Below are 26751 nucleotides of genomic sequence, written 5' to 3' on the forward strand. Positions count from 1 at the left end.
AAAAGCTTTTCTAAATTCACTGAAAATTATGAACCCAAAAATCCCCTCAAAAACTCAAGCACAAGAAACATGAAGAACACTCTCCCAAGTTATGTGATTAATTAAATAGTTCCAAACCGACAATACAGAAAACTTTTTAAGTAGTCAAAGGAAGAAAGCCACATTTAAAGATACAGAAGAGAATTCCCTGGTGGTTCAGTGGTCAGGACTCCATGCTTTTACTACCAAAGAGCTCAGGTTCAATCTCTGATCAGGGAACAAAGATCCCACAAGCCACAAGGTGCAAACAAAAAAAGAAAAAGGGGTAACAGATTTTTAACCAAAAACAACACAATCAAGGAGAGAGTGGTATATCACACTTTAAAAAGAGGTAGTCTGGAATTCCATATCCAGTGAAAATTTTTTAAAAGGGGGGGAGGTGATTTTTCTGAAATAAAAAAGTTGAAAGAAACACCAGCAGTCCTAAACGGAAATAAATCTTAAAAGAAGAACATTAAATTAAAAAAACAAAAACAGTAAGTCAGTCAGGCCAAAGAGAAAAAAAAATGGGTACACAAGTCTACAACAGGGAAGAAGAGGCATGGAGATAGTACACAGCATTTTCCCTAGATGTTTAAACAAGAGTAAGAACAATGCACTGTGGTGTTTGGAACACATGTATGAGTAAAACGTATGACAACAGCAGCACAAATGCCAAGAGAGAACAGGAAGCCCCTGGTGCTGAGGTTCCTGCACTGCACACGAGGTGGCAGACCCTGCAGGCAGACAGTGACCCCATACACCACACGCAACAAACCCCAGCAACCACGCGAAGAGAACAGCAGCACACACTACTCAGCCAATGAAAGGGTAGAACAGAATCACAGCAAATATTCATTTAATCCAAAATCAAGTTAATCTCCATTTTAGGGAACAAAATTTTGAAAAGAACAGAGAGACAAAGAGAAAACAGCAGCAAATTATTGACCTAGAATTAAGCATGTTAATAATCACATTAAATGTAAACATTTAACGTATGGTACTTTACAGGGAAAGTCTGCTAATCACTGCTATAAACCAATAAGAGATTTCATGACAAATGAGTGGCTTGGATTATGGAATAATTTTTAAAAAGATCAATATCGTAACAGAATCAAGAAACTTTCAGAAAGCATAAGCACAATGGCTTCCAATCCTCCATCATAAAAAATACTCCAGCATCTTCTTTCAAACTGAGAGCAGGGAGACACACACTGAAGAATGCAATACATGTAGACAGCATGTTAATACCCCTGTTTCCACATACACTTATATATATTGTCTAAATTGCCTATTTTCTATCAAAGAAATTCTTACCTGATTTGTTCAGTCTGTACAATCCCTTCTTTGTGACCCTCCAAACGAGCAGCCAATCTCTCTTTATCAAGGCGTACACACTCTTCATCCTGAAAATAATGAGTCAGTAAATATTTTAAAATTTCACTTAACTTTTAGTACAACAAAAAAAACAAACACTGCAAGTAACTTTTGCCAAAGTTCCCACCTACAAAGTCCCAGGCATCACTGGCCTTGGGTCAATTTTATAATACTTTTAGTTACATACAGAACTGACTCATTGGAAAAGACCCTGATATGCGGAAAGACTGAAGGCAGGAGGAGAAAGGGACGACAGAGGATGAGATGGTTGGATGGCATCACTGACTCGATGGACGTAAGTCTGAGTAAACTCCAGGAGTTGGTGATGGACAGGGAGGCTTGGTGTGCTGCAATCCAGGAGGTCGCAGTCAGACACGACTTAAGCAACTGAACTGAACTGAACATAAAAACAGTAACAAATGTATGCTGGAGCACCTAAGATTAGAACTGAAAGCTTACAAACAAACTTTAGTAAGTTTTTCCTATAATTAAGGCTTCTTTTATAATATATCATAGCTACTCTTATTCGGAAAGACAATATACAACAAAAAATTCCTTCTCCTCAGAAAAGTAACTAAATTTTATTAGTCCTAAATGTTCATTGGAAGGACTGATGCTGAAGCTGAAACCCCAATACTTTGGCCGCCTGATGCGAAGAACTGACTCATTGGAAAAGACCCTGATGCTGGGAAAGACTGAAGGTGGGAGAAGGGGATGATAGTGGATGAGATGGTTGGATGGCATCACCAACTCAATGGACATGAGTTTGAGCAAGCTCTGGGAGATGGTGAAGGACAGGGAGGCCTGCCGTGCTGCATTCCATGGGGTTGCCAAGAGTCAGACACAACTGATCGACTGAACTGAACTGATGAGGAGCCTTCACCACAGTTAAAACTTTCATCTTGGATCGAGATGGTTTTCGTATGTTGCCCCAGGTCTTGAATCTTTTAGCACAGAACACCAGAAGTGAAAGCTGAATGTTTTTCAAAGGATCTTCTTCAGAACACCAGGTGCTTCCTACAAAGTGCCCATGAGCCATTTCATACCTGACTTCAACCTTTGCAACTCAGCTTCTACCTTATTTAGATATTAGAATCTCAGGTAAAAGTTAAGTCTGAAAAGTGTTTGGTTACTTAAAAAACAAAACTTACTAACTCTGATCTAGTTCAATGCCTACATTCAACAAAAGAGAAAACTGAGAACCAGAGTCAGTGTCTATAGCTAACGAATACGAAATTGTATAAAATCCATCAGTAGATTCTACAGACCCAGAAAAACGTCATGCTCTGTGTTCTAACCATGTTAAACTTAAAACAGCCATCTTGCCGGGGTGAATGAAAAAACTATTATCTCAACAAATTTGTTAAATTACATCTAAAATAAAAGTTTAACACATATTACTCAAGTTCCTTAAGAGACTGATTTTAAAGACAACTGCAGCCTAGGTTTCAACCAGATCCCAAGGTTTCTCTCTGCTGGCACAGTACCTAGCAGGCCCTCAACAGATATTTACTGAACTGAAAACTCTCAGTGTGTAATATGGCTACTCATGTAATTCATTTAACTCTATAAATACTCTGGAAATAATTTCATTATGCTATTTCTTGTTGATTTTTAAAGTTATCAGAATTCTAGCAAATCTGCAATTCTGAGATATTCAACTCTTTCAAATAATTAAACCATGAATTTCAGTTTTTCCCCAATAAATCATGTCTTTAAATTCACTTATTTTGTACACAATGTGTTACAACCTCCTTTCACACAAAAAGAGTTGTGGAAAATTTCAGTTTTGCTGTTACAAAATCTGTACCCAGCAGAGGGGAGCAGCCAGGAGCCAGACTGCCTGGGCTCTAATCCCGGTTATGTGCTCCCCAGCAAGTCACTGCTCTCTGAGCCTGTGAGCTCACAGATGACATGTGTGGCTGCCAATTTCAGGAGGTGATGGTGAGGATTACAGGAATTAATCATGTACATAAAGTACACAGAGTATCACCTGGCGCAAAATAACAACAATGAGCTAATTACCTCTATCATTATCTGAAAAAACAAGTCTCAGAGTACACTGAAGCAAAATCACATAATCTTGGGATTAAATTTTGTCAGTGATTCTACTGTATGTATTTACCAACCAACTTTGCCCCTAAGAGTTACTTTCCTTATCTTTCTCTAACTGTGGATGCTTTGCTGTTCATGAAGCAGGCAAAAGGTACAACTATCTGATTGTTACACAAGTGTCAAATGAAAAGACTTAAAGTTTCTAGTAATGTTAACCCTACCAGTGATTACAAGTGTTATTCCTATACTGGTCATTTATTTATAGCCGATTTAGTCATTTCTCAGATTTTAAGTAAGCCTCTAATGCATTATCTTCCATTTTCAGAGTGTTTATATGTAAGTGATCTGAGGCTTGTTAAAAACAAACAGTACTATAATTATACAATTTAAATTCCTAACATTTTAAAACTTTGTAAAGTTTAAAGACAACTGAGCTAGTTAATAAATTATCTTTTCAACATTAACTGCATTTCTTACAGGGTTCTATTCAACATGAACTGTCCTGTTTACCAACAGTAATATTCCACTCGCTGGCTATAAAATACTACCAAATCATCTAACCTGATAAGTCAACATTGGAAAAAGTAACTGTTCACAGCTCTTCAGAGGGGAGCAAATTCCAACACCACCTTATTCCAAGGGAAAGTGAACCACAACACAAAGGCCAAATCTGGCCCATTGCCTGTTTCATGAAGTTTTTTTGGAGTACAGCCTCGCCTTATCATTCATGCACTTCTCTGCCTACAGTGCAGAGGGGAGGAGCTGGATTAAGACACGGCCCCAAAAGCCTGAAGGAGGGCCTCTCTGGCCCTTTATAGAAAAGGCTCTGACTACTCATCTAGTCCAACACTTCCATCAACAAGGATATAAAGGCAAAGAAAATAATTTGTCCATCATGCAGCCTGTGAGAGCTCTTATAGAATATAAGAGCTTAAGCTAATTATTAATCAACTGCAAATATAACCACTTTTCAAGAAAAAAAGCTCTTAGGACTACGATGAGCAAAGAATTCTTACTCCTACACAATTTCAATCTCCATTTAAAAAAAAAAAATCACTTTAAAAATAAAGTTCCATTACCTCAATTCGTGGTTTTTTTGCTTCTGCCAAAACTTCATCTGCAGCTCGTTTGACTGTAAGAAAAGAAGAAATAAATGTACTGTTTGGGGACAGGTGTTTAAAAGTTCAGTATCAACATGAAACAAGACATACCTTGAGTAGATCTCTGCAGACCTATTTCTAGAGGGGCACTTCTGTCTATACTGGCCGATGTTGCTGAAGATTTAAAAAGATATGTGAAAAGATAAATATTTGAATATGTAAGATCAGAAATTTATGCAAGGGAAATACTCAAGATCTGTTACATTTCTTACTTAATATAGGATTATATCTCTTAAAAAACTAAGTTTTAAAGCAAGTTTGTAAAAGTATTTTATTATAAAAAATTGATCTGTAATAAAAAGTTATGTAAGAGGACAAACTATTTTTGACCATTTAACTTACAATCTGACTGAAATCAACTACAAAGAACATATTCCCACATATTACAATGTAGGTATGCAGAAGTGTATGAAAACATAAATAAAAATACAGATGTACATATTAATTCACAAGGGATCAACATTAGAGCACAGCTCTGAATTGGGTGGCGAGTAGTGAGCCATGTGACAATGTAAAACAAAATGTAACACAGAGTTCGGAATAGCAAGTGCATAGGATCTAAAGACAAAAAAGCTACAAGAGCCAGGAAGACTGAGAGCCGATGAGGTCACGGAGATGAGCAGAAGCATGACTGTGCAGGTCAGGGAAGGAGGATGAGCTGTATTCCAAGTGTGATGGGAAGGCACAGGATGGCCTCGAGCAGGTGAGTGACACAATCAAGTTCAGATGCTCTTCAAAAACAGGTCCCTCTAAGTGGTGAGCAGAGACTACATGGTAGGAAACGAACAGCAAGGACCTTCAAGAGGGCTGTGCAATGGTCTAAGGAAGAAGGTGGATCAGGGTGGTTATACGATACTAAGAACCTGTCATACTTTCAAAGATAAAGAAAGGACTTGCTGGTGGAAAGGATGTGAGCTGTGAGAGAATAGGAATCAAAGATTTCTCCAGGGTTTGTGCTAAGCCAATACATGAATGGGGGAACCATTTGCTGAGATGGAAACACTGGGAGACCACACCTGCTCTTTCATTGTCTGTGGAGAGAAGGGAAAGAGGGAGTCAGCACTCTACTTAGGATATGTTACATTTCAGACACCTGTTCAATACCCGAGAGAAGATGCTGACAGTGAATTTATAAATGTTAAGCTCAGTAAAACGTCAATGTTGGAGATAAGGAATCAAGAAAAAACAGTGAGGTGAACAATGAGTAGAAAGAGAACCTCAAGAGTCTGTTGCCCCAAATGCCAAGTCAAGAAAAGCTTTCCAAAGGGGAGTAAGCAGTCAACAGTATCAAATGCTACTGAGGTCAGGTTAGCTGTGAAAAGCAGGGACCAAAGGATCTGCCAATCATGCGTCAGCACTGACCTTGTAAGAGTGATGTGAGTGAGACAGTGAGGAAGAGTAGACTCAAGAGAGAATCAGAGGTAAAGAGGAAGCAGTGATACCACGCAACTCTTGCAAAGAATTCTGTAATAAAAGGAGAAGAAAAATGGAGCAGTAGAGAATAGGAAGCGTGTGTGTGCTAAGTCTGCTCAGTTGTGTCCCACTTTTTGCGACCCCATGGACTGTATCGCCAGGCTCCTCTGTCCATGAGATTCTCCAGGCAAGAATACTGGAGCGGGCTTCCATTTCCTCCTCAGGGGATCTTTCCTACCCAGAGGTAGAACCTGCATCTTATGTCTCCTGAATTGGCAGGCAGGTTCTTTACCACTAGCACCACCTGGGAAGCCCAGCGAATAGGAAGGAGGGAGTTTAAAGTTTTTAATGAGACATTACCGTGTACATCCTAAAGGGAATGATTCAGAAGAGAACTGATGATGCAAGAGAGAAGCAACAATTTAAAGGAAAAGTCTCTGAGAGTGCAAAAGGCGATGGACTCCACATGCAGGGAAGGGCTAGCTGGTCCTAGGAGTAAAGTGCATAGACGGTAATAGGAAAGAGAAAGCAGCACGTGGACAGAGTTGCAGATAGGGGAAGTTTATAATGAGAATTCACAGTATCTCCCCACTGATTCTTATTTCATAGGGAGTGGAAACCAACTCCTGTTTAAGAGTGAGAGCAACTTAAAAATTACTCACATGCTTCACCATTGAGATATCCAAGTAGATCTTTTCGGTCAGGTCTTCTAACCACTGGAATATTTTCGGTCTAAAGCCAAAATTTTAAAATAGATATCAAATCGATAACAATTATAAGAAACTTTAGTAAAGTTAAACACTTTTAACATCTGAATTTTATTCCAACTTATCTTGGCAACATATATTAGAATCATATTTCTAGAAAATAACCAGGCTGAAAAAATCTAATAAAATCTTGAAAATTTTTAGGCATATTAATTTTTGGTAACTTTATTCTCAGTTCCAGTAACATATTCAAAATTCCAGTAACATATACAAAAGATAACCATTAGAAATAAAACAATAATCCTAACCCTCTTCAAAATACCAATTATATTCTTATTTTTCCCTTGGATAAGTATTTATTAATTCTACTCATGATGTTTTGGATTTAGACCCATAGACTGCTCATTTTATTTAAGGTTTCCAAAGTGCTTTTGTTTCTCACACCCTAACTACACCTCCTCAAAATATAGTACTTGAACTCTTTCAAATAAACTAAATTAACCACTAAAACTAAATTTTCATAATTAACAATAAGTACATGTCCCAAGAATATACACTGGGGAAAAGACAGGCTTTTCAATAAATGGTGCTTGGAAAACTGGACTACTACAGGAATAAGAATCAAACTGGGCCACTTTCTTGTAACATACAAAAATAAACTCAAAATGGATTAAATACAACAATGAAATTCCGGGAGAAAACACAGGCAGTGTGTTTTTTGACACGAATCTTAGCAGTATTTTTCTGGCTCTGCCTCCTCAGGCAAGGGCAACAAAATAAAAAAAGAAACAAATGGACTACATCAAACTAAAAAGCTTTTGCACCATGAAGGAAACCATCAACAAAATGAAAAGGCAACCTACTGAATGGGAGAAGATATTTGCAAACAATATATTCAATAAGGGATTAGCCTCCAAAATAGAGTAACTCACACAACTCAATATCAAAAAACAATCAATCCAATTATGAAGTAAGCCATGGGAATGTAATGTATAGCATGAGGAATATAGTCAATAATACTGTTAAGATGTTGTATGATGACAGACGGTTACTAGTTAGACTTACTGTGGTAATCAAGTCACAATGTATATAACTGTAGAGTCACTATGTTGTACACCTGAAACTACTATTAATGCTGACTATACTTCAATAAAGAAAAAAAGAAAATGACTAAAGAACATTTATGTGTGGTTTAGGCATGGGAAAAAATTTAGGAGACTATACAGTAAAATGTTAATGACATCTGTTTACTTTCTACATTACATATCTCTTTTCTTACCGTTGAGTGTGTATAAATTTTGTAAGCAGGAGAAAAAGAGTAAAAAATTAAATCTGGAAAATGTGTCTATTGTGCTAAATGAGTAGTTTTCCTTTATTCTCTTAGCAATTTGTAAAGAGGTGAGCAAAACAAATAAAACGGTATACTTTAGGCACCAAGTCATCCTTGGACGATAAAATCAATGAATTGTGTTATTACCACAGTTTTCCCCACAGTTTTCATAATGTAAGCAAACAATAGCAGAGTACAGAGAAAAGCTGGTTACAGGATTATACAGTTATAAATTCTCTGTTACTTTATATGGGCAACAACAAATAAGCACCCTTAATATTTTGGCTAATTACCTTATACTGAATACTGACCATATTTAACTGCACCAAATATTCTGCACATACACCTTGATGACACGAGATAAACAATATTTAATCACTTGAAATTAATTTGTCTTTTAAAAGTTAGGTTAAATTTTAATTTCTGCTTATGAGTATAAACAAGTAAGAGCGCCCAGGTTTTTTTGGGCTTGTTTTTAAAAACTAGTCTACACGGACTACCATTAACAGTTAAAAGATTTGAATTAATTTTCTTTAAAATACTATATCTAAGTTTGATAATATACTTGATCATTTAGTCTCTGATGAATTATGTATTACGTTATCACCAACAGAAAACAGGGGCTATGAGTCAGAAAAAGTTGTTTCAGAAGGTCTGCTCAAAAGAGCAACAAAGGAGTTAAAAATTTGTAGAACCCTAGACTTTCCAAATTCTACCCTTTCAATCTAGCAAATATTCAAGAGAAATGATAGTTAAACCTTATGTGACCAAAGGTCCTAAGGACCACAGTAACAATTATGGCATCAGTTACCTGCTATAGTCATTCCCCAGAGACATAATGTAAACCTAAACAAAAAGTGTGGACTATCTTTATTACCTCAAAATGAATGGACCTATTCAACAAAACATTCTAATCAGTGCCTGATTTCATTTTTAAAGATCTGAGTTAACAGAGCTTTATAGAGCTGCTGCTCTTTATAGATGCTGCTATTTTATACCACAGTTTTCCAAGTCACAAATAGTTTCACCCCACATATTGCATTTTTTCAATACACACTTGACACTAAATATATATTTCTTGTTCAGAGAAGCAGTGTTCAAGCACTCTAAGGCAGAAAGCAGGCACCTTTCAAGCATCTGAAAACAAATAAATTTATCAATAATGAAGAAAGTTTGTTGATTAAAAATTCATTTTAAAAAGATGTCTACTGGGACTTCCCAGCAGTCCAGTGGAAAGGACTCTACACTTCCACTACAGGCGGGGTATGGGTCTAATCCCTGGTCAGGAAACTAGAATCCCTGAAAAAAGGGAAAAAAGGCGGGGGGGGGGGGGGGGGGGAAAGCTGTCTACTAAATCTGACTCTTTTTGATGCCAAAAAATCCTTTTTTCTTTGAGATTAAACTAGAGCTCCAAAATCACTGCAGATGGTGACTGCAACCATGAAATAAAAAGATGCTTGCTTCTTGGAAAAAAAGCTATGACCAACCTAGACAGCATATTAAAAAGCAGAGACATTACTCTGCCAACAAAGGTCTGTCTAGTCAAAGCTATGGTTTTTCTCCAGGAGTCATGTATGGATGTGAGAGTTGGACTATAAAGAAAGCTGAGTGCCAAAGAATTGATGCTTTTGCACTGTAGTGCTGGAGAAGACTCTTGAGAGTCCCTTGGACTACAAGGAAATCCAACCAGTCCATCCTAAGGGAGTTCAGTCCTGAATATTCATTGGAAGGACTGATGCTGAAGCTCCAATACTTTGGCCACCTGATGTGAAGACCTGACTCATTGGAAAAGACCCTGATGCTGGGCAAAACTGGAGGTAGGAGGAGAAGGGGATGACAGAGGATGAGATGGTTGGATGGCATCAACAATAAGATGGACATGAGTTTGAGTAGGCTCCAGGAGTTGGTGATGGACAGGGAAGCCTGACGTGCTGCAGTCCACAGGATCGCAAAGAGCTGGACATGACTGAGCAACTGAACTGAACTGAAACTAGAGTTCTGAATATCAGGGTCTTCCCACAGGCTTACACAATTTTTAAAACATCCCTAAAAAACAGCTCTGAAACTCCTACTACTATAAACGTTACCCACAACTCACAAGTTAAAAAAAAAAAAAAAAAACACAAATTTTTAAAAATCCACATAAATTGATCTAACTTTGACCCTCCAGGAGACTTTCTTACAGATAAACCTTTCATTCTTTTGATCTGAAACTCATGAGGGAAGTTATCACCAAATAGGATCAACTATCAAATTCAAACAAGTCTCTAAATGAATTCTACTTACAGCTGCACGTCGGACATAGACAGGATGAGATAGGTGCACATTATTAAGTAGAAATAAGATCGAATCCAATGTGTAGTACTCTCTAGGTTGGCCTTCCTTCCCAGTCCTGAAATGATTAAGACAAGATTTTTACTCACAATTCTAATACAACTCCTTGAGCTTAATCATATAGCATTATCTACACACATGGTGCTATCCAAAGAAAAATATTCTTTAGAGTATGAAATCTAATAAGTGAAAATGTCATTTGGGCAAAAGGAACACAAATGCAAACAATGACAAAAAGCAAGAGGTAAGGAAAGTACTATTCAAACTTTATTACTACAGACTTCTTAGAATTTGGTCCAAATTAGCTTTTGGGCTTTGTTAATAGAGAAACCTAATCAGTTAGGAAGGATCCATAAAAGAAACAAACTGATTAAAAGAAGCATACTAGTCACTTAGGCTAAACTTACAAGAAACTTATCATGTCTTCTAAGTAAGATTCTGCTGAGAAAACACCCTTACCAACATTCTTTAACACTACAATTAACTTCAGAGATATGATTCTTATGACTTCTCTCAAATTAAACTAGTGATGTAAAACCAAAACTAACTCTACCTGTGATAAAACAGTCATCCAGGAGTGCAAGCCCTTTCATGCAAATACATACTACTACTTGCTCAACAAATGTTAGTGTCCAATCCCACTGTCCTATTACATTCTCCCCATCTAGAAATATCAACGTATTGTTTAAATTCATCTGAATATGGCCCAATATAATCAGTCCCAAACTTATTTTTCTAGGCTGTATTTCCACTTTTTCTCTAAATCAATATACTTCAAACCACATATCACTTATCAATCACTGTACTATGAAGTAGATAATACATGAGTAACAAGCTGTATCTCTTCGTGATATCGTGATATATTAAAAAAAAAACACAGAATGCACTGCATTCAGTAAGGGTAAATATTAATGTCATGCACATGTGTGCATTTCCCTAAACACAGAGAATAACACTCAATGAAAATACATGTACTGGTGTGATTCACTGCTGCAAAAGTTTGAAATCTACTGTTGTAAGCACTCTTTTCTTACTACTGGCTTCACTCAGCTATCAAAACATTTCCTTTCCAGCTCTCAGGTCTTTAAGCATGCCGTTCCCTCAGCTGGAAAGACCTAGCCCACTACTTCGCCCTCAGAATTCCTATCCATTCCTTAACATTTGTTCATTCATTTATTCAAGAAAAACCTAGCATGTCCATAGGCCAAACACACTTCTATGAAAACTTTCCAAGTTAGAAGTGATTGTTCTCTTTAGGAACTCGAATTCGATTCTTATCAAGTTATGTGTCATCTCTTCCACTCTGACTGAGATAACCTCCTTTGAGGCACCGACCTAGGTTTTCAAAATATTTTCCAGTTCTCGGACTGAACAGCCTTACACTGTGAATACTCAACCATTTTTTAAAGAAAAACCAATCAGTTAAAAATCCAATCAGCGCTGAGCTCCTACACAATGTGTGGGGCAGAGGACTCCTAACCTCTTCCAGCTTGTCACTCCCCAAATCAAATAGACTTTTCATCACATAAGCTGTTAATTTGTTTTTAAAATATAAATCTGCCTGTGCAAGTTCCTTTTGAAAGGAAAAAAAAAAAAACCAGAAAACTCAGAATGATTTTACCCATCTGCACAAAGCTAATTAAACCATAAGCAGCCCAAGATGCCAAAAAAATTAAATAAATAAAACCCAAGGAACTAAACTTCCCCCAGCTTTTCATCAACTCTTCCTAAAGCCCACTGCTCCCATTCAATCAAGCAAAATAAGTATGGAAGTTTTCGTCTAGGGCTCTAGCTATCCAAATGAAACGCCACTGAGAGAGGAAGGGTTCACTCAAAAAGCCCCTCATGATGATCAGACCTATTTTTCTTTTGAAATACATATGCATATATCTATTCTTTTTCAGATACTTTTCCCATGTAGGTTTCAGACCTCCCTTCGGGTGTCTTCCTTAAGGACTTAAACTCGGGCAACCATTCCCAGACACACACTCTTCACACACATTGCCCACACAATCGCACACTCTATTCGTTCCCCACTTAGAATGGCAAAGTTGACTTCATTTCAGCAGGAACTTTCTCCCTGAGGGAGACCCCTGCCTTCACCTCCAACAGATTCCGACGACTTGTCCCAGGTCGCCGAACTCTTTCCCGTCCTAACCTGATGGAGTGGGTTCCCTTCTCTCTCTGCTTGAGGGAATCGCGAAAGGAGACGGAACCGACCAGGAGCTGCAAAGGGCCAGCAGAGACCATCGCAGAAGAGCCTCCGAGAGATATTTAAAAAACAACAACAACTAAAGGACAAAAAGAGCCGCCCGAGGACCCGGCGGGGCGCTCCTTTATATGCACCTATGCACCCGGCCGGCTCTCCACACACAGGGGCAGAGACCTCCACACGGAGGCAGAAACCTCCACACGGAGCCGCGGAGGGAGGACCCCTCCGAACGCCGCTCCTCCCGCGCCCTCCTCACAGACGAGCTGCAACTTCTGCTCCCGGGAAAACTTTTCCCCGGAGCACCCGTTTTCCTCAACCCGCAAGGGGAGCGGGGGGGAGGGGTTCGGGGAAGAGAGAGGGGGACCCCGGGGCGCCCAGCCCTGCCCCCCGCCGCAACAGACTCACCCCCAAACCACATAGTTGGTCTTCACGTTCTTGGGCCAGGAAAACTCGCCGAAGATCACTTCGTCCCCTTTCACCACAATCTCCTTCTTCTGGATGTTGTACTGTCGCAGGACGCTGAGCACGTCCGCCATCTTCGCCCCCCTCGCCGCCGCCGGCCCCGGGCCCCGCCGCCGCTGCCGCGCCCGCCGCCCCTTTCGCCTGTCGCCTCAGCCCCCCCACCCCCCGCCCCTCTGCCTCGGCCGCCGCCGCCGCCGCCGCCGCCGCCGCCGCGAGCCAACTGCAGTCGCACTGGCAGCCGTCCGCGCCTACGACAGCAGCGGGGGAAGGAGCCACCCAGGCCGCCGAGGACCCCGCGCTAGGAGGCAAGGCCCCGCCGCGGGCTGCCCGCGGAGAACGCCTGACCGCGCGCGCCGCCGCCGCCCGCCGCCAGGGGGCGCCGCGCCCGCCCGGGAAACGCCCCGCCCAGACTCCCACTTGGCGCGCGGGGCCGACTCCCGGCCCGCAACTCATAGGGCGCGGGGACGCAGCGCCCACGTACGGCGCACGTACGGGGGAGCCTTGCCCGGCGCACGCGCGGGAGCACGGACCGCATCTTCCTTTCCCCCGCCCCCGACACGCCCCACCACGCGCAGCGCGCACGCGGCAGGCGACAGGTGCGCGCGCACCTGCGCGGGGAATCTGGGACATCAGTTCCCAGAGCGCGCAATGGGTGCTCCTCGACGGGCCCGCAGTGTTGGCCGCTGGCCACTGCAGTGTGGTCTCTCCTTTAACCAGGCTGCAGCTTGGTGAGAGGTTTGCAGAGCCAAGGTTGCCGTCCCGACGAGGTTGGACCCACCTAACAAATGGCCTCTTGATAAACCCCTGTAGAAGGGAAAGGTGTTTGGGGAAAGGTGTTGCTTTGGGGGTTATTTTTTATTGTGTGTTTTTAGTGGACTCGCCTAGGCCAAAGGTCAATGCCGGGGCACTGGTGTTTGTTAGCTGCCTTTTGACCTCAGTCAAGTTACACACCTTCTCACAGAATCAGTTGGTTAATGGAGAACATGGAAGCTAAAAGCATCAGGCAAATCAAAAAATCATAAATATTGGATCTTCCCCTTCTCAGTTCCTTAGATGGTGGCTTTTTCCATCTTGTCCCCTTCTTCTGGCCAGCCTCAAGGGGCTACAGTTTAATAGCTGTCTTCCGAGATGCTAATAGGAGAGTTAGAGAACACAAGCTCAGTTTATTGATATAAATTCAGTTTACTGTGGCATGTCTACCTTAAACATATCCCATGGGCCATTTTTTTTTAATGTCTTACTATAGCAGAAAAGGAAAAAAGTCAACTTTGTGATTGACATAACCAAATTCTTTTACCCGATTTGAAAGAAAGCAATTTTCGTTATGTGCACTGCAGAGAGATCTGTAGAATGTGGTTCACTTTTCTGTATTCACTCTTAAGCCATTTTGCAGCTGAATTTGAGAAATTTTGACTATTCTGTAAATTTTCCTGTTACAATAGTATTTTCCTAAACTTCACCCCAAACACGTTAAAAATAACCTTTTTATTTATCCCCAGTATTGTCTACTCTATTTATACTTGTATCAGAGCATCCAGTACTACTTGACTATCTCACTGCAGAGGAATTCAAGGAAGTCAGGGTTTTATGATACATTAGGAGAGTCATTAGAGTCTCCTCAGAAGATACTGAACTTTGTTTCCCACACAAAGGATGGCTTGGTCCATTAAGGCTGCTACAAGAGAATGACATATACTAGGTGTCCTATAGACAGATTTATTCCTGATAGTTCTGAAGGCTAGGAAGTCCAAAATGAAGGCACCGGTAGACTGTTTGGTGAGAGCCTGCTTGCTGCTTCAAACACCTGAGTCTTCACATTGCATCCTCATCTGGTGGGAAGAGTGGTCTCTGAGGTCTTTTTTGAGTAAGGTCCTAGTCACCCCCACAAAGGTCTCACTCTTAGTACTATCACTCTGGAATTAGAATTTCAACTTATGAATTTGAGGAGGACAGGAACATTCAGTTTTATAGCAATAACCAAAACCAGTTTCTCTTTTGGGGTAAATTATGTGGGTTTTTTTGAAGGGTAATTATTCTTTTTTTCTATTCCATTAAAGTTTATTACAAGATATTGAATGTAGTTTCCTAGGCTATACAGTAAGTCCTTGTTGTTTATCTGTTTCATATATAGTAGTTTGTATCTGCTGATCCTAAACTCTTAATTTACCCCTCCCTCTTTCCCCCTTGATAACCATGTTTGTTCTCTATGTCTGTAAGCCTGTTTCTGTTTTGTAAATAAGTCCATTTGTATAATATTTTAGATTCCACATGTAAGTGATGTCATACTATTTTTCTTTGACTTCACTTAGTGTGATCATGTCTAGCTCCATCCATATTGCTGCAAATGACATTATTTCATTATTTCTTTGGCTGAGCAATATTCCATTGCATACTATGTCTTCTTTATCCATTCATTCAGGTTGCTTCCATGTCTTTACTATTGTAAATAGTGCCGCTATGAATATTGAGGTGCATGTATCTTTTCAAATTGGAGTTTTCTCCATATATATGTCCAGGGGTAGGATTGCTGTGGTGGTTCTAGTTTTACCTTTTTAAGGAACCTCCAAACTGCTCTCCATACTGGCTGCACCAATTCATATTACCACCAACAGTGTAGGAGGGGGTACTATTTCTCCACATCTTGAGCGTAATGATACTTAATGTAGTAAGATATAGCATTAATAATCTATTGCTTGTAACAGTCAAAGGGTTGAAAATTGTAGATCATTTAGTTTTTAAATCCCTTAAAACTGCCTCACTACTGTTGGTTCAGTAATGTTGCTGTCAAAATACAATAAAAGGCAAGGTCAGTTGTAGAGCTGAAAAATTAGAAAATTAATTTTTCCTGTAGTCATCTACGGATGTGACAGTTGGGCCATAAAGAAGTCTAAGCACCAAAGAACTAGTGCTTTCAAATTGTGCTGGAGAAGCCTTTTTTGAGCATCCTTCTGGACTGCAAGGAGATCAAAGAAGTCAATCCTAAAGGAAATCAACTCTGAATATTCGTCGGAAGGACTGATGTTGAACTGAAACTCCAATACTTTGGCCACCTGATGCGAAGAGCTGACGCATCAGAAAAGATCCTGATGCTGGGAAAGATTGAAGGCAAAGGGAGAAAGGAATCGCAGAGGATGAGTTGGTTAGATAGCATCACTGACTCAATAGACATGAATTTGAGCAAACTCCGGGAGGTAGTAGAGGACGGGGAAGCATGACATGCTGCAGTCCATGGGGTCACAAAGAGTCAGACATGAGTTAGCAACTGAACAACAGCAAACAGAAAAATATTGAGAAATTAGCCTTGTTTGTTGGTCTTAGAATGAAAGCTGCTCATTTTCTCCAGTCATTATCATCTTCTAAAGAATTCCTAACAATTCTCAGTTTGAAGTCTACTAGTAGAATAAAGCCCAGTGGGATTTCCCTGGTGGCCCAGTGGTTAAGAATCTGCCTAGCAATGCAGAGGACCTGGGTTTGATCCCTGGTGGGAGAACTAAGATCTGACATGCCATGGGGCAACTAATCCCATGCACAGCAACTAAAGAAGTCCCTGCAAGCTACAACTAGAGAAATAAGCCCATGCACCACCACACTTAGCACAGCCAAAATTTAAACAATAATTTTAAAAAAGAGTATATCAGAGGACAGGAAACTAGTAATTATCTCGCTAATTTTTTTCTCCATGAATGTGCATTTTTATATCATTTTAATAATTTGGAGGTAGTAAAAAAAGCATACATACTACCCAGAGACATTTGTTAATCCATTGCTTTTCCTAAAAATAGGAGTAAACAAAATTATGTTTAGTAACCAGTGGTTTTTCATTCTGCTTTTTAGTTAGAATTTGTCTGGGCATCAAAAGATTAGTTATTAATTTAATTCTGTGTCTCATGTCTTAAAGTTAGTTAAGGATCTGGAATTTAGGATTTTTAGCTAACATTAATTCCTCATTATTTGTAGCATTCTAAGAATTTATTGAAAAAGATATCTGTTATTACCATTTCATTTAGTTAAATACAATTACATATATTTTATTTTTATATATGCATTTATATATGCACACATGTATGAATATAATTTTAACCATGGTGTAGAAACAATGATAATTCATTTAACTCATAAAACCAACTTTGCAAATTAAAGAAATTTAAATTAAGAGAAGTTTAACCCTAGTCCTGTATAAAACAAAATATTGTGTTGACATTATTTTTATATAGTAAAATAAAATGTAAAATACATACTATAATGTCTTCTTTTCTTTTGGAATTAAGTTAAGCTTTGTATTCTTATAAGCATATAACTTCTCAGGGTTCACAAAATAAACACTAAGACTTTGACGACTTTTTTTTTTAATATTTTAACTGTTTATCTGCACTAGATATTCCTAACTATGCCAGTTAGAAAGCTAAGCATACAAGTTAATATTGTGGTGTGAAACATGAAGGAAGAAGGTTTGGGACATGGAAGTGGCAGTTTTCGATTGCAAGGAACCCACGAGAACTGCAGTGTTCCCCAAAGATATGCTTGTGCAACGCTGCATCTCTGGAAGTTGGCCAAAGGCTCAGCATCACCAAACACAAGTTGGACAAACCTCTGGCTTTGAAGCAGGTGGACTTATAACTTTAAAACAGAGACTTGAGGCAAAGTTGGTTCAGAGACACTGGTCCGAGGGGACTATGCTCATCAGCCCAGGACCAGCTCAAGCAAGGACTTATGAGGTCTCTGCCTGTCCTCTTCCCATAGACTTTCCCTCTAATAGACAACAAAAGAAGCAGACAGGCCTCAGGAAAAAAAAATGTTAGAAAGCTAGGAAACAGTTTTACTAAGGAGCAGTTCAGATAACAGATATCTGATAACAGATACTCTTCTGATCAGATAACAGAAGGATCCCCTGACACTTTATTCCAAAGAACAGAAAGTAAAACCCAACACGAAGTCCCTCAACAAAATACTAGAGCTCAATTAAACATCAGTTTACCTCCCCATTCCAGGAATGAGGGCTTTAATCAGGAGACTATGGAAGAGATTTCAGCTGTCCAACCTAGAAAGTTGTGGGTCCTATGGGATCTGAACTCAATCTTGGTGGAAATTTCACTTCTGTCAGTGACCTTCCAAGAGTGACCACCACGAGCCCACTGTAGGGGAGAGGCAGTCCACCAAGGGCCCTGGGTGCCCCTGTGTGTTCTTTCTGAGGGTGCCAGACTGCAAGGCTCACCCATCTTCTGATTCTAAATAGTTTCTGTGTAAAGTAATAGAGGCAACTAAATGTCAAGGTAACTGCAACCTCACTTCTGTTCAGCCGGCAGGCAGAGACTGGTTTAATGGCATCTTGTTATAACCTTTGCTATTGCTCGAAAAATGCTGGATGCTTAGCCCTGGGTTCTTTTTCTGTAAAGCAACACCCTGAATATACTGGTGTCATCTGGCCCTCCACATCTCCCTGTTAGAACTGAGGCTCAGGAAACCAGTGTAAACATGCTGACAGTCTAGCCACTGCTTCCAAAAATAAAGTCCTTCTCTGATCCAGGAATCTTGTGTCTTTTATCATCATCTATGAAACTGATGCAAATTAGCTTGGCAGCTTGTAAGTATAATAAAATCTCAGACCCTTCACAGTTCTTGACCAGGAGTTGGCAAATTTTCCTTGAAGGGTTGAATAAGAGATATTTTAGCATTTGTGAGACATATATAGTCTGTGTTACATATTCTTCCTCATTTGTTTGTTTAATTTGAAACAATCCTTTGGTTTACAAAAAATCACTCATAGCTTTCAAGTCACAGGAAAACAGCCCACAGAGAGGATTTGGCTTGAGTTTGCTGGCTGTTGTTCTTAATACATTTATTAGTCAAAGGAAGTTGGGCATATTAACTGTTTGCTCTAAGAAAGACTACGCATTATGTGTATCTGTACAGTATCTCCATAACAGGATGTTAGGATTACTGTAGGCTTTGGGGCCTGACTAGGGTAATTTGGGGAAATATTTATGAATGTGGAGCTTTTCTCAGCTATGACTGGATTTCTTAATTTTCTCCAACACAAGGGTTGATAAACTTTTTCTGTAAATGGCCAGATGGAAAAAACATTTTAGGCTTTGCAGGTTACCTATGGTCTCTTTCACATATTATTCTCTGTTTTGGGGGGTTTTTTACCTTTAAAAAATGTTAAAAACCACTCTTCACTCAAAGGCTGTATGGAAACAGTCAAGGTCCAGATCTGGTCTTATCTTGAAGGCGAGAGGAATGAAGTGAGACCTAAGCTGTAACTGGCAAAGGAGCCCCGATAGTGCTCATGTTTTGATGTGTGCTCAGATCTGATTCCTGAGTGATCTTGTTTTGTCTTGATCCACCGTGGTCACAGAGTGATCTCATTTGAAGTTAGTTCTCTGTAAAATTCTCTGTATTTAGCAGGAGAGCATCATGGCCTCACTGTTGGTGTGGACCCAGACCCTAGATGGCAAGGACAACTTTTCTCTTTGCAAATGGACAGAGGGCCAGACTGACTTCTCTCACTGTTGGCCTAGCTGGGCCCACCTCAGGTGCCCACTAAGATTCACACTTTACAGCACACAGTTTAATGGGCCTTTTTCTCTGTGCTTGATCCTCATAGCATACTGGAATGTTGGTGAGATTTGAATTAGAGAAACCTGAGATCAAATTTCAATTCTGTCAGCAGTAAGTATAGTCCTGTTACTTGCCCTTCCTGTTTTCATTACTGGTTAGAGATAGAAACATTTCATCATGGGGTTTGGTTTCAGACTACTTGGATTAAAAACCCAATCTATCAGCTGTATAACTCTAGACAAGTTACTTAACCTCGTGGTGCTTTGGGTTCTTTATATGTAAAATGGAGGTAAGAACAAACCTGTTTCATAGAGTGGCTAACGATAGTCAATGAAAGAACATGTCAAGTACACTGGATCCTTGAACAACAGATTCGGAATTAATGTGTCCACTCATACATGGATTTTTTTTCAACAGTAGATACTACAGTCCTGCACAATCTGAGGTAGGTTGGACTCCTAGATGCAGAACCTTAAATATAAAGAAATCGAGGATACAGAAGACCAACTAGGAATTACACGTGGGGATTTCTGACTGTGCAGTGCCCTTAACCCCAGCATTGTTCAAGGGTCAACTGGATTTTCCAAGTAAGCCGTTGTTTGCCATGTGAGTTTCTATACTGGAATCACTCAAATGCAGCATCTGACATATCATTAAGTGTGAGTTATTTTCCCCTCTTCATGGTGCTGATAACCTCCTTTTCACCTGAGCGGGGGTCTGGCATTTTGATCTTTGTTACCTAGTAGGAGGATGGAGTGAAGACACCAGTCGTCTTCTACAGGCTCCAGGTCCCTTCCTTCAGGCTCAGACCTGGAGCATTGCTGAGAGGTTCTCTGTGTGCCTTGGACCTGCCCCTTTACCTTTTTTTCCTCCTTCCTTCACTTCAGCTGTCCAGACCACCTGGGCCTGCTTCAGCCGCAGCTTCACAATCAATCCCTTTGTCAGTCACCTCTAATCTGACTTCTGCTACCACCATGACTATTCATGAGAATTTGGTCCCGTGAAAGATAACAATATCTTTCCTCTTACAAATCTAAGAATCTGTGTAAGTTCTCACTCCCTCACTCTCATCAATGTCCTTTTTTTTTTCTTTTTTTGCTACTATAGACTCGCCTCTCTTCGGAAAACTTTTTCCCTTCATAATTCTGCCTACATTGTCTTGTGTGGATTTCCAGAAAGGATAAAAGATAAAATTCAAGGAAAAATAAACGGGTTACTAAACTCCCTCTATGTCCCTTGCCACTTTTTTTTAATTATTACTATCGTTTTAATATTTCCTTGGCCGTGCCATCCAGCATATGGGATCTTAGTTCTCCAACCAGAGACAGATCTCACACCCCCTTGCAGTGGAAGTGGAGTCTTAACCAGTGGATCACCAGGAAATTCCTCTCTGCACCTCCCCCACCCAGAACTGTGCCATCTCTTGTTTGTAGGAAAGCTGAAGTCTCCCAGGCTTCCCAAAGTCACAGAGTAGCATTCTCGAGCAGTTGATGATTAGGACAACAGAGTCAGAGACTCAGTGTCTGATGCACATTGCTGAATTGTTTTACAGATACTGTAACTGCCACCAGAGGACATGACAGAGCGATTCCAACCTGAGCAGTACTGAACCTATGGCTGGTGCGATTCTAAGAACTGGCCTCAAGACCATGGGATTAACATGATTGCTCATAGTAATCTATATCTTTGTGGGCATCAAAATAATTGTAACCTGCTCTGCCCATATACGTAAAGGGGGAAAATAAAATTGTCACAAAGAGATGCTACAGACCCGTGTTGACATCTTCCCCTCGGAGGAGATGGCGCCCTATGTCAGCATGAGAAAATTACAGAAGATAAACCTTGGCCCCCAGCCTCACAGAAATGAAATGATGTCTGACAATGGGGCATTGAAAGCAGCTCTTCTGACCAACCTAGACAGCATATTGAAAAGCAGAGACATTACTTTGTCCACAAAGGTCTGTCTAGTCAAGGCTATGGTTTTTCCAGTGGTCATGCATGGATGTGAGAGTTGGACTATAAAGAAAGCTGAGCACCAAAGAATTGATGCTTTTGAACTGTGGTGTTGGAGAAGACTCTTGAGAGTCCCTTAGACTGCAAGGAGATCCAACCAGTCCATTCTAAAGGAGATTAGTCCTGGGTGTTCATTGGTAGGACTGATGTTGAAGCTGAAACTCCAATACATTAGCCACCTGATGCAAAGAGCTGACTCATTTGAAAAGACTCTAATTCTGGGAAAGACTGAGGGCAGAAGGAGAAGGGGATGACAGAGGATGAGATGGTTGAATGGCATCACTGAGTTAATGGACATGGGTTTGGGTGGACTCTGGGAGTTGGTGATGGACAGGGAGGCCTGGCGTACTGTGGTTCATAGGGTTGCAAAGAGTCAGACACAGCTGAGCGACTGAACTGAACTGAACTTCTGCCCCTTTCCTGTTTACCCATTTCTGTCCCCTCTGACCTTCAAAGAACCTAAGAATGAGATCACTAGGCAATATAACCTAACTCCAGACTTATGCTCTCCTGAATGCACACCATGCCTTGTCTAATCTGTCAGTTCTTTTCCTAGATAAAAAGAAGTAAGAATTAAGAATTAAATAATTGAAGAATGATTAACTCTTTCTCCCCAAAGATCTCCTAAGGACCTGCAGGCGGATCCTGCAGGTAAGATAACATCTGAAGAAAGAATCAGCCAGTCTGCTGTCTGCTCATAAGGGACACTGATGCAGAACCCAACCACCTGCCTCCATGGTTCACTGAGATTCTTCCCTTCACCCCACTTTTCCCTTTAAAAATCATCGTGGTTGAGCAGGATCTTTGGGGTTGGTCTCTGGATATGAGTCCAGATTGTCAACTTTTCTGGTTAAATCACCTTTCTTTTCTACTGGCACTTGCCCTCAGATTATTGGCTTTTGAGCAGCAAACAGCTGAACCTGAGTTCTGTAACAAGTCCAGCCTCCTCTTAAGAAAACAGATAGGACAGCACAAAACAATATTGACCTCCATAAAGACAGAGAGAAGAGAGAAAACTTTGGAATGCAAAGGTTGCTGCTGCTGCTGCTGCTGCTAAGTCACTTCAGTCGTGTCTGACTCAGTGCGACCCCATTGACGGCAGCCCTTCAGGCTCCTCTATCCACAGGATTCTCTAGGAAAGAATACTGGAGTGGGTTTACATTTCCTTCTCCAATGCAAAGGTTAGGAAACATTTATCACAGATGCTGTTTGTTCAACACCAGATGGCACTCTGGTTATTAATTTGTCTAGTGCAAAGCTTAAAGACTACCCGAGATCTTTTTTTAATGTGACGTATGGCTGATTTATAATATTATAGAAGTTGCAGGTATGCAATTTAGTGATTCACAACTTTTAAAGGTTGTACTCCATGTATGGTTATTATAAAATATTGGTTCTATTCTCTGTACTGTACAACATACCCATAAAGTGAGAGTGAAGTCGCTTAGTCATGTCTGATTCTGCAACCCCATGGACTGTAGCCTACCAGGGTCCTCTGTCCATGAAAATTTCCAGGCAAGAATATTGGAGTGGGTTGCCATTTCCTTCTCTCTGTAGCTTATCTATTTATGCATAGTAGTTTGTACCTCTTAATCCCTAACACCTATCTTGCTCCTCCTCTCTTCCCTCTCCCCACTGGTAAGCACTAGTTTGTTCTCTGTATCTGTATGTTCACCCAAGATTTAAGAAAACAATTTGCTCACATTTCAAAACATAATATTTTCTGGTCTTGTCAGTGTATTGACCAAAGACTTAAGGACACACATATTAGGAATGTAGAAATGACACAGAAGTTAAGAAGTTCTTGATAAAAAATAAAAGCTAAATAAATATTTTCATTAGAGCATGTGTGTGTGTGCGTGTGTGTGTGTGTGTGTGTGTGTGTGTGTGTATTGCTCAGTTGTGTCCGACTCTTTATGACCTCATGGACTGTAGCCTGCCAGGCTCCTTTGTCCATGGAATTCTCCAGGCAAGAATCCTGGAATGGGTTGCCATGGCCTCCTCCAGGGGATCTTCCTGAACCAGGAATCAAACCTGTGTCACATGTCTCCTACAGTGGTAGGTGGGTTCTTTACCACTAGCACCACCTAGGAAACTCTTCATTAGAGCCTACTGGATGCTAAATCTTCAGTGAATTAAAGTAGTAGAGCTACTTTTTTAAAAGTTCCCCTAATTCACGATTTATCTTTCATTTCCTTCTTAAGTATGTCCAGGGCATACTTGTTTGGGGAATTCCAAGTCTTCCATATAGGTATAAAATACTCCTTATCTGTTTTTCTGTCCCCTGTTCTCCAGGCTCAGAGCATTTAAATATCTCTCAGTTTGACACTTAAAGATTCTGAGTAACTTTTGACATAATCCTTTCCCTTCTTGCTATGCTGGCTGATATTCTAATCTACCTATCAAAGATATTTTCTTATTCATTTCATTCTTGAATTAGGAACCTTAGCTATATGCCTTCTGAGTATAAGAACTTAAATAATGTTTGACATGCCCATTCATTATGGCTTACCCTGGGTTTCTACAAAAAGATCAGATAGGTCCTTGTGGTGTAATAAAAATATATATATTTGAGTTTTGCTTCTGGTTTGGTTCCCAGCACAGAGCTCCTAAAACTCTTGCAATTTCCTGAGTGATTGAAGTGTCTTGTTATCCATATCGAGTCTCTTTCTCTCATAACTGAGTTTATGTTAATGAAGTTATTATTATTTTTTTATTATTCATTTATTTTTGGCCATGCTAGGTCTTCATTGCTACTCGAGCTTTCTCTAGTTGCAGTGAGCAGAGGCTACTCTTCGTCGCGATGCGCAGGCCGTGGCTTTTCTGTTGCCTAGCACGGCCTCCAAGACACATGGGCTTCAGTAGTTGCAGCTCACGGGCTCAGTTGTTGTGGCACACGGACTTAGTTGCCTTGCGGCAAGTGGGATCTTCCCAGACCGAAGATCTTCCCAGATCAAACCCGTGTCCCTTGCAGTGATAGGAGAATTCTTAAACCCTGAACCACCAGGGAAGTCCCTGTGAAATTATTCTTGATGGCCCCATATTTAGTTTCAAGGGAAGTGCTGCTGCTGCTGCTGCTGCTGCTGCTAAGTCGCTTCAGTCATGTCCGACTCTGCGCGACCCCATAGACAGCAGCCCACCAGGCTCCCCCGTCCCTGGGATTCTCCAGGCAAGAACACTGGAGTGGGTTGCCATTTCCTTCTCCAATATATGAAAGTGAAAAGTGAAAGTGAAGTCGCTCAGTCCTGTCTGACTCTTAGCGGCCCCATGGACTGCAGCCTACCAGGCTCCTCCATTCATGGGATTTTCCAAGCAAGAGTACTGGAGTGGGGTGCCATTGCTTTCTCTGAAGGGAAGCACTAACTCTGCTTAAAAGATGGACTTTTGATGGCTCTTGCCCCTTCCCCAAACACACATCTCAAAGGAAGGGACTATGTCAAGTACCACCAAGTCAGTGATCCAATCTGTGTCACCCACCCAATGGGAATTTAATACAACTCTGGAGTAACAAGGTTTCAGGGGGCATCCAGGTTGGTGAACAAGGTGATTTGCTGGGAGGGTGCTGCTCCTGGAGAGGGTGCTGGACTTTGGAACCCAACCTCCTCCCAGCTGCATCCCAAGCATTCCTTCCATTTGCCTGTTCTTGGATTGTATCCTACATAATAAAACTGTAATTGTAAATACAGTTTTGTTTGTTTTGTCAATTATTGAACCTGAGGTGAGGTCATAGTAACTTGTAAGTTTACTGGCTAGGCAGAAGTGTGGGCAGCCTGGACACCCCATTAATGGCTCGTGTTTGAAGTGGAGACAGTGTTGTAGGACTGAGCCCTTGATCTTTGGGGTCTGTGTCAGTTCCGGGTAGTTAGTGTCAGAATCAAATAGAATTGCAGAACACCGAGTTGATGTCAGAGCATTGGAAAATGATGCTGTTTGAAAAACCGGAGTCCTTATCAAGCTTTCCTATGAAATAATGTGTTGTAATTTTTGTACTTGTTGAATGAGAAACTCTGTAATGCCAAAAAGCTTGTAATGAATTTCAGGCATAGTTTTAAACCGCTGCTGCTGCTGCTAAGTCGCTTCAGTCGTATCCGACTCTGTGCGACCCCATAAATGGCAGCCCACCAGGCTCCCGCGTCCCTGGGATTCTCCAGGCAAGAATACTGGAGTGGGTTGCCATTTCCTTTTCCAATGCACGAAAGTGGAAAGTGAAAGTGAAGGCGCACAGATGTGTCCAACTCTTCGCGACCCCATGGACTGCAGCCTACCAGGCTCCTCCGCCCATGGGATTTTCCAGGCAAGGGTACTGGAGTAGGGTGCCATTGCCTTCTCCAAGTTTTAAACTAATGTGCTTTTAATTTAGAGTTGGAGTCTATTTGGGAGGAAAACACAAGAGGGAGACATTGTACAGAATAAGACAGTGCATGGGTACACATAAGTTTGTTTTTACCTTTTCAGATGGGGGTGTTTTTAACAGCGATGTCAAAGTAAAAATATGACACTTCTTTGTAAACAATGAAGTTTACACTGAACTTTTTATTGAATGAAAATAAAAACAACAAAAATAAATGAGATCTAATTAAACTTAAAAGTTTCCGTACAGCAAAGGAAAAGAAACCATGAATAAAACAAGCAGACAACCCTCAGAATGGGAGGAAATACTTGCAAATGAAGCAACCAACAAGGCATTAATTTCCAAAGCATACAAGTAGCTCATGCAGCTCAATATAAAAAAAGAAACAGACAACCCATCAAAACTAGGCAGAAGATCTAAATAGACATTACTCCAAAGAAGATGTACAAGTGGCCAAAAAGTACATGAAAACATCAACAGCACTAATTATTGGAGAAATGCTAATCAAAACTACAATGAGGTATTGTCTCACACTCATCAGTACAACCACCATCAAAAACCTACAAACAATAAATGCTGGAGAGAGCATGAAGAAAAGGGAATGATCCTACACTATTAGCGAGAATTTAAATTGGCACAACCACTATGGAAAACAGTATGCTGGTTCTATTAAAAAAAACTAAAAATAGAGCTACTATATGACTTAGCAACCCCACTCCTGGGCATATACGTGAAGAAAACCAGAATTCAAAAAGATACAT

General features: G+C 40.6%; 1 protein-coding gene across 1 annotated transcript in view; it reads right to left on the reverse strand.

Moving 5' to 3' along the window:
- CDC73 (cell division cycle 73) overlaps positions 1 to 13190 on the reverse strand; it is an 88024-nt gene extending 74834 nt beyond the window's left edge. The window contains exons 1-6 of the mRNA XM_018060144.1: positions 13012 to 13190; positions 10347 to 10452; positions 6686 to 6755; positions 4662 to 4724; positions 4530 to 4582; positions 1336 to 1424 (exon numbers count right to left, since the gene is read on the reverse strand). Of these exons, the coding sequence (XP_017915633.1) occupies positions 1336 to 1424; positions 4530 to 4582; positions 4662 to 4724; positions 6686 to 6755; positions 10347 to 10452; positions 13012 to 13142 (512 nt within the window). The 5' untranslated portion in view covers positions 13143 to 13190. The remainder of the gene's footprint in view (positions 1 to 1335; positions 1425 to 4529; positions 4583 to 4661; positions 4725 to 6685; positions 6756 to 10346; positions 10453 to 13011) is intronic.

The sequence above is a fragment of the Capra hircus genome, chromosome 16 (assembly GCF_001704415.2).
Source record: "Capra hircus breed San Clemente chromosome 16, ASM170441v1, whole genome shotgun sequence".
NCBI classification, from domain to species: Eukaryota; Metazoa; Chordata; class Mammalia; order Artiodactyla; family Bovidae; genus Capra; species Capra hircus.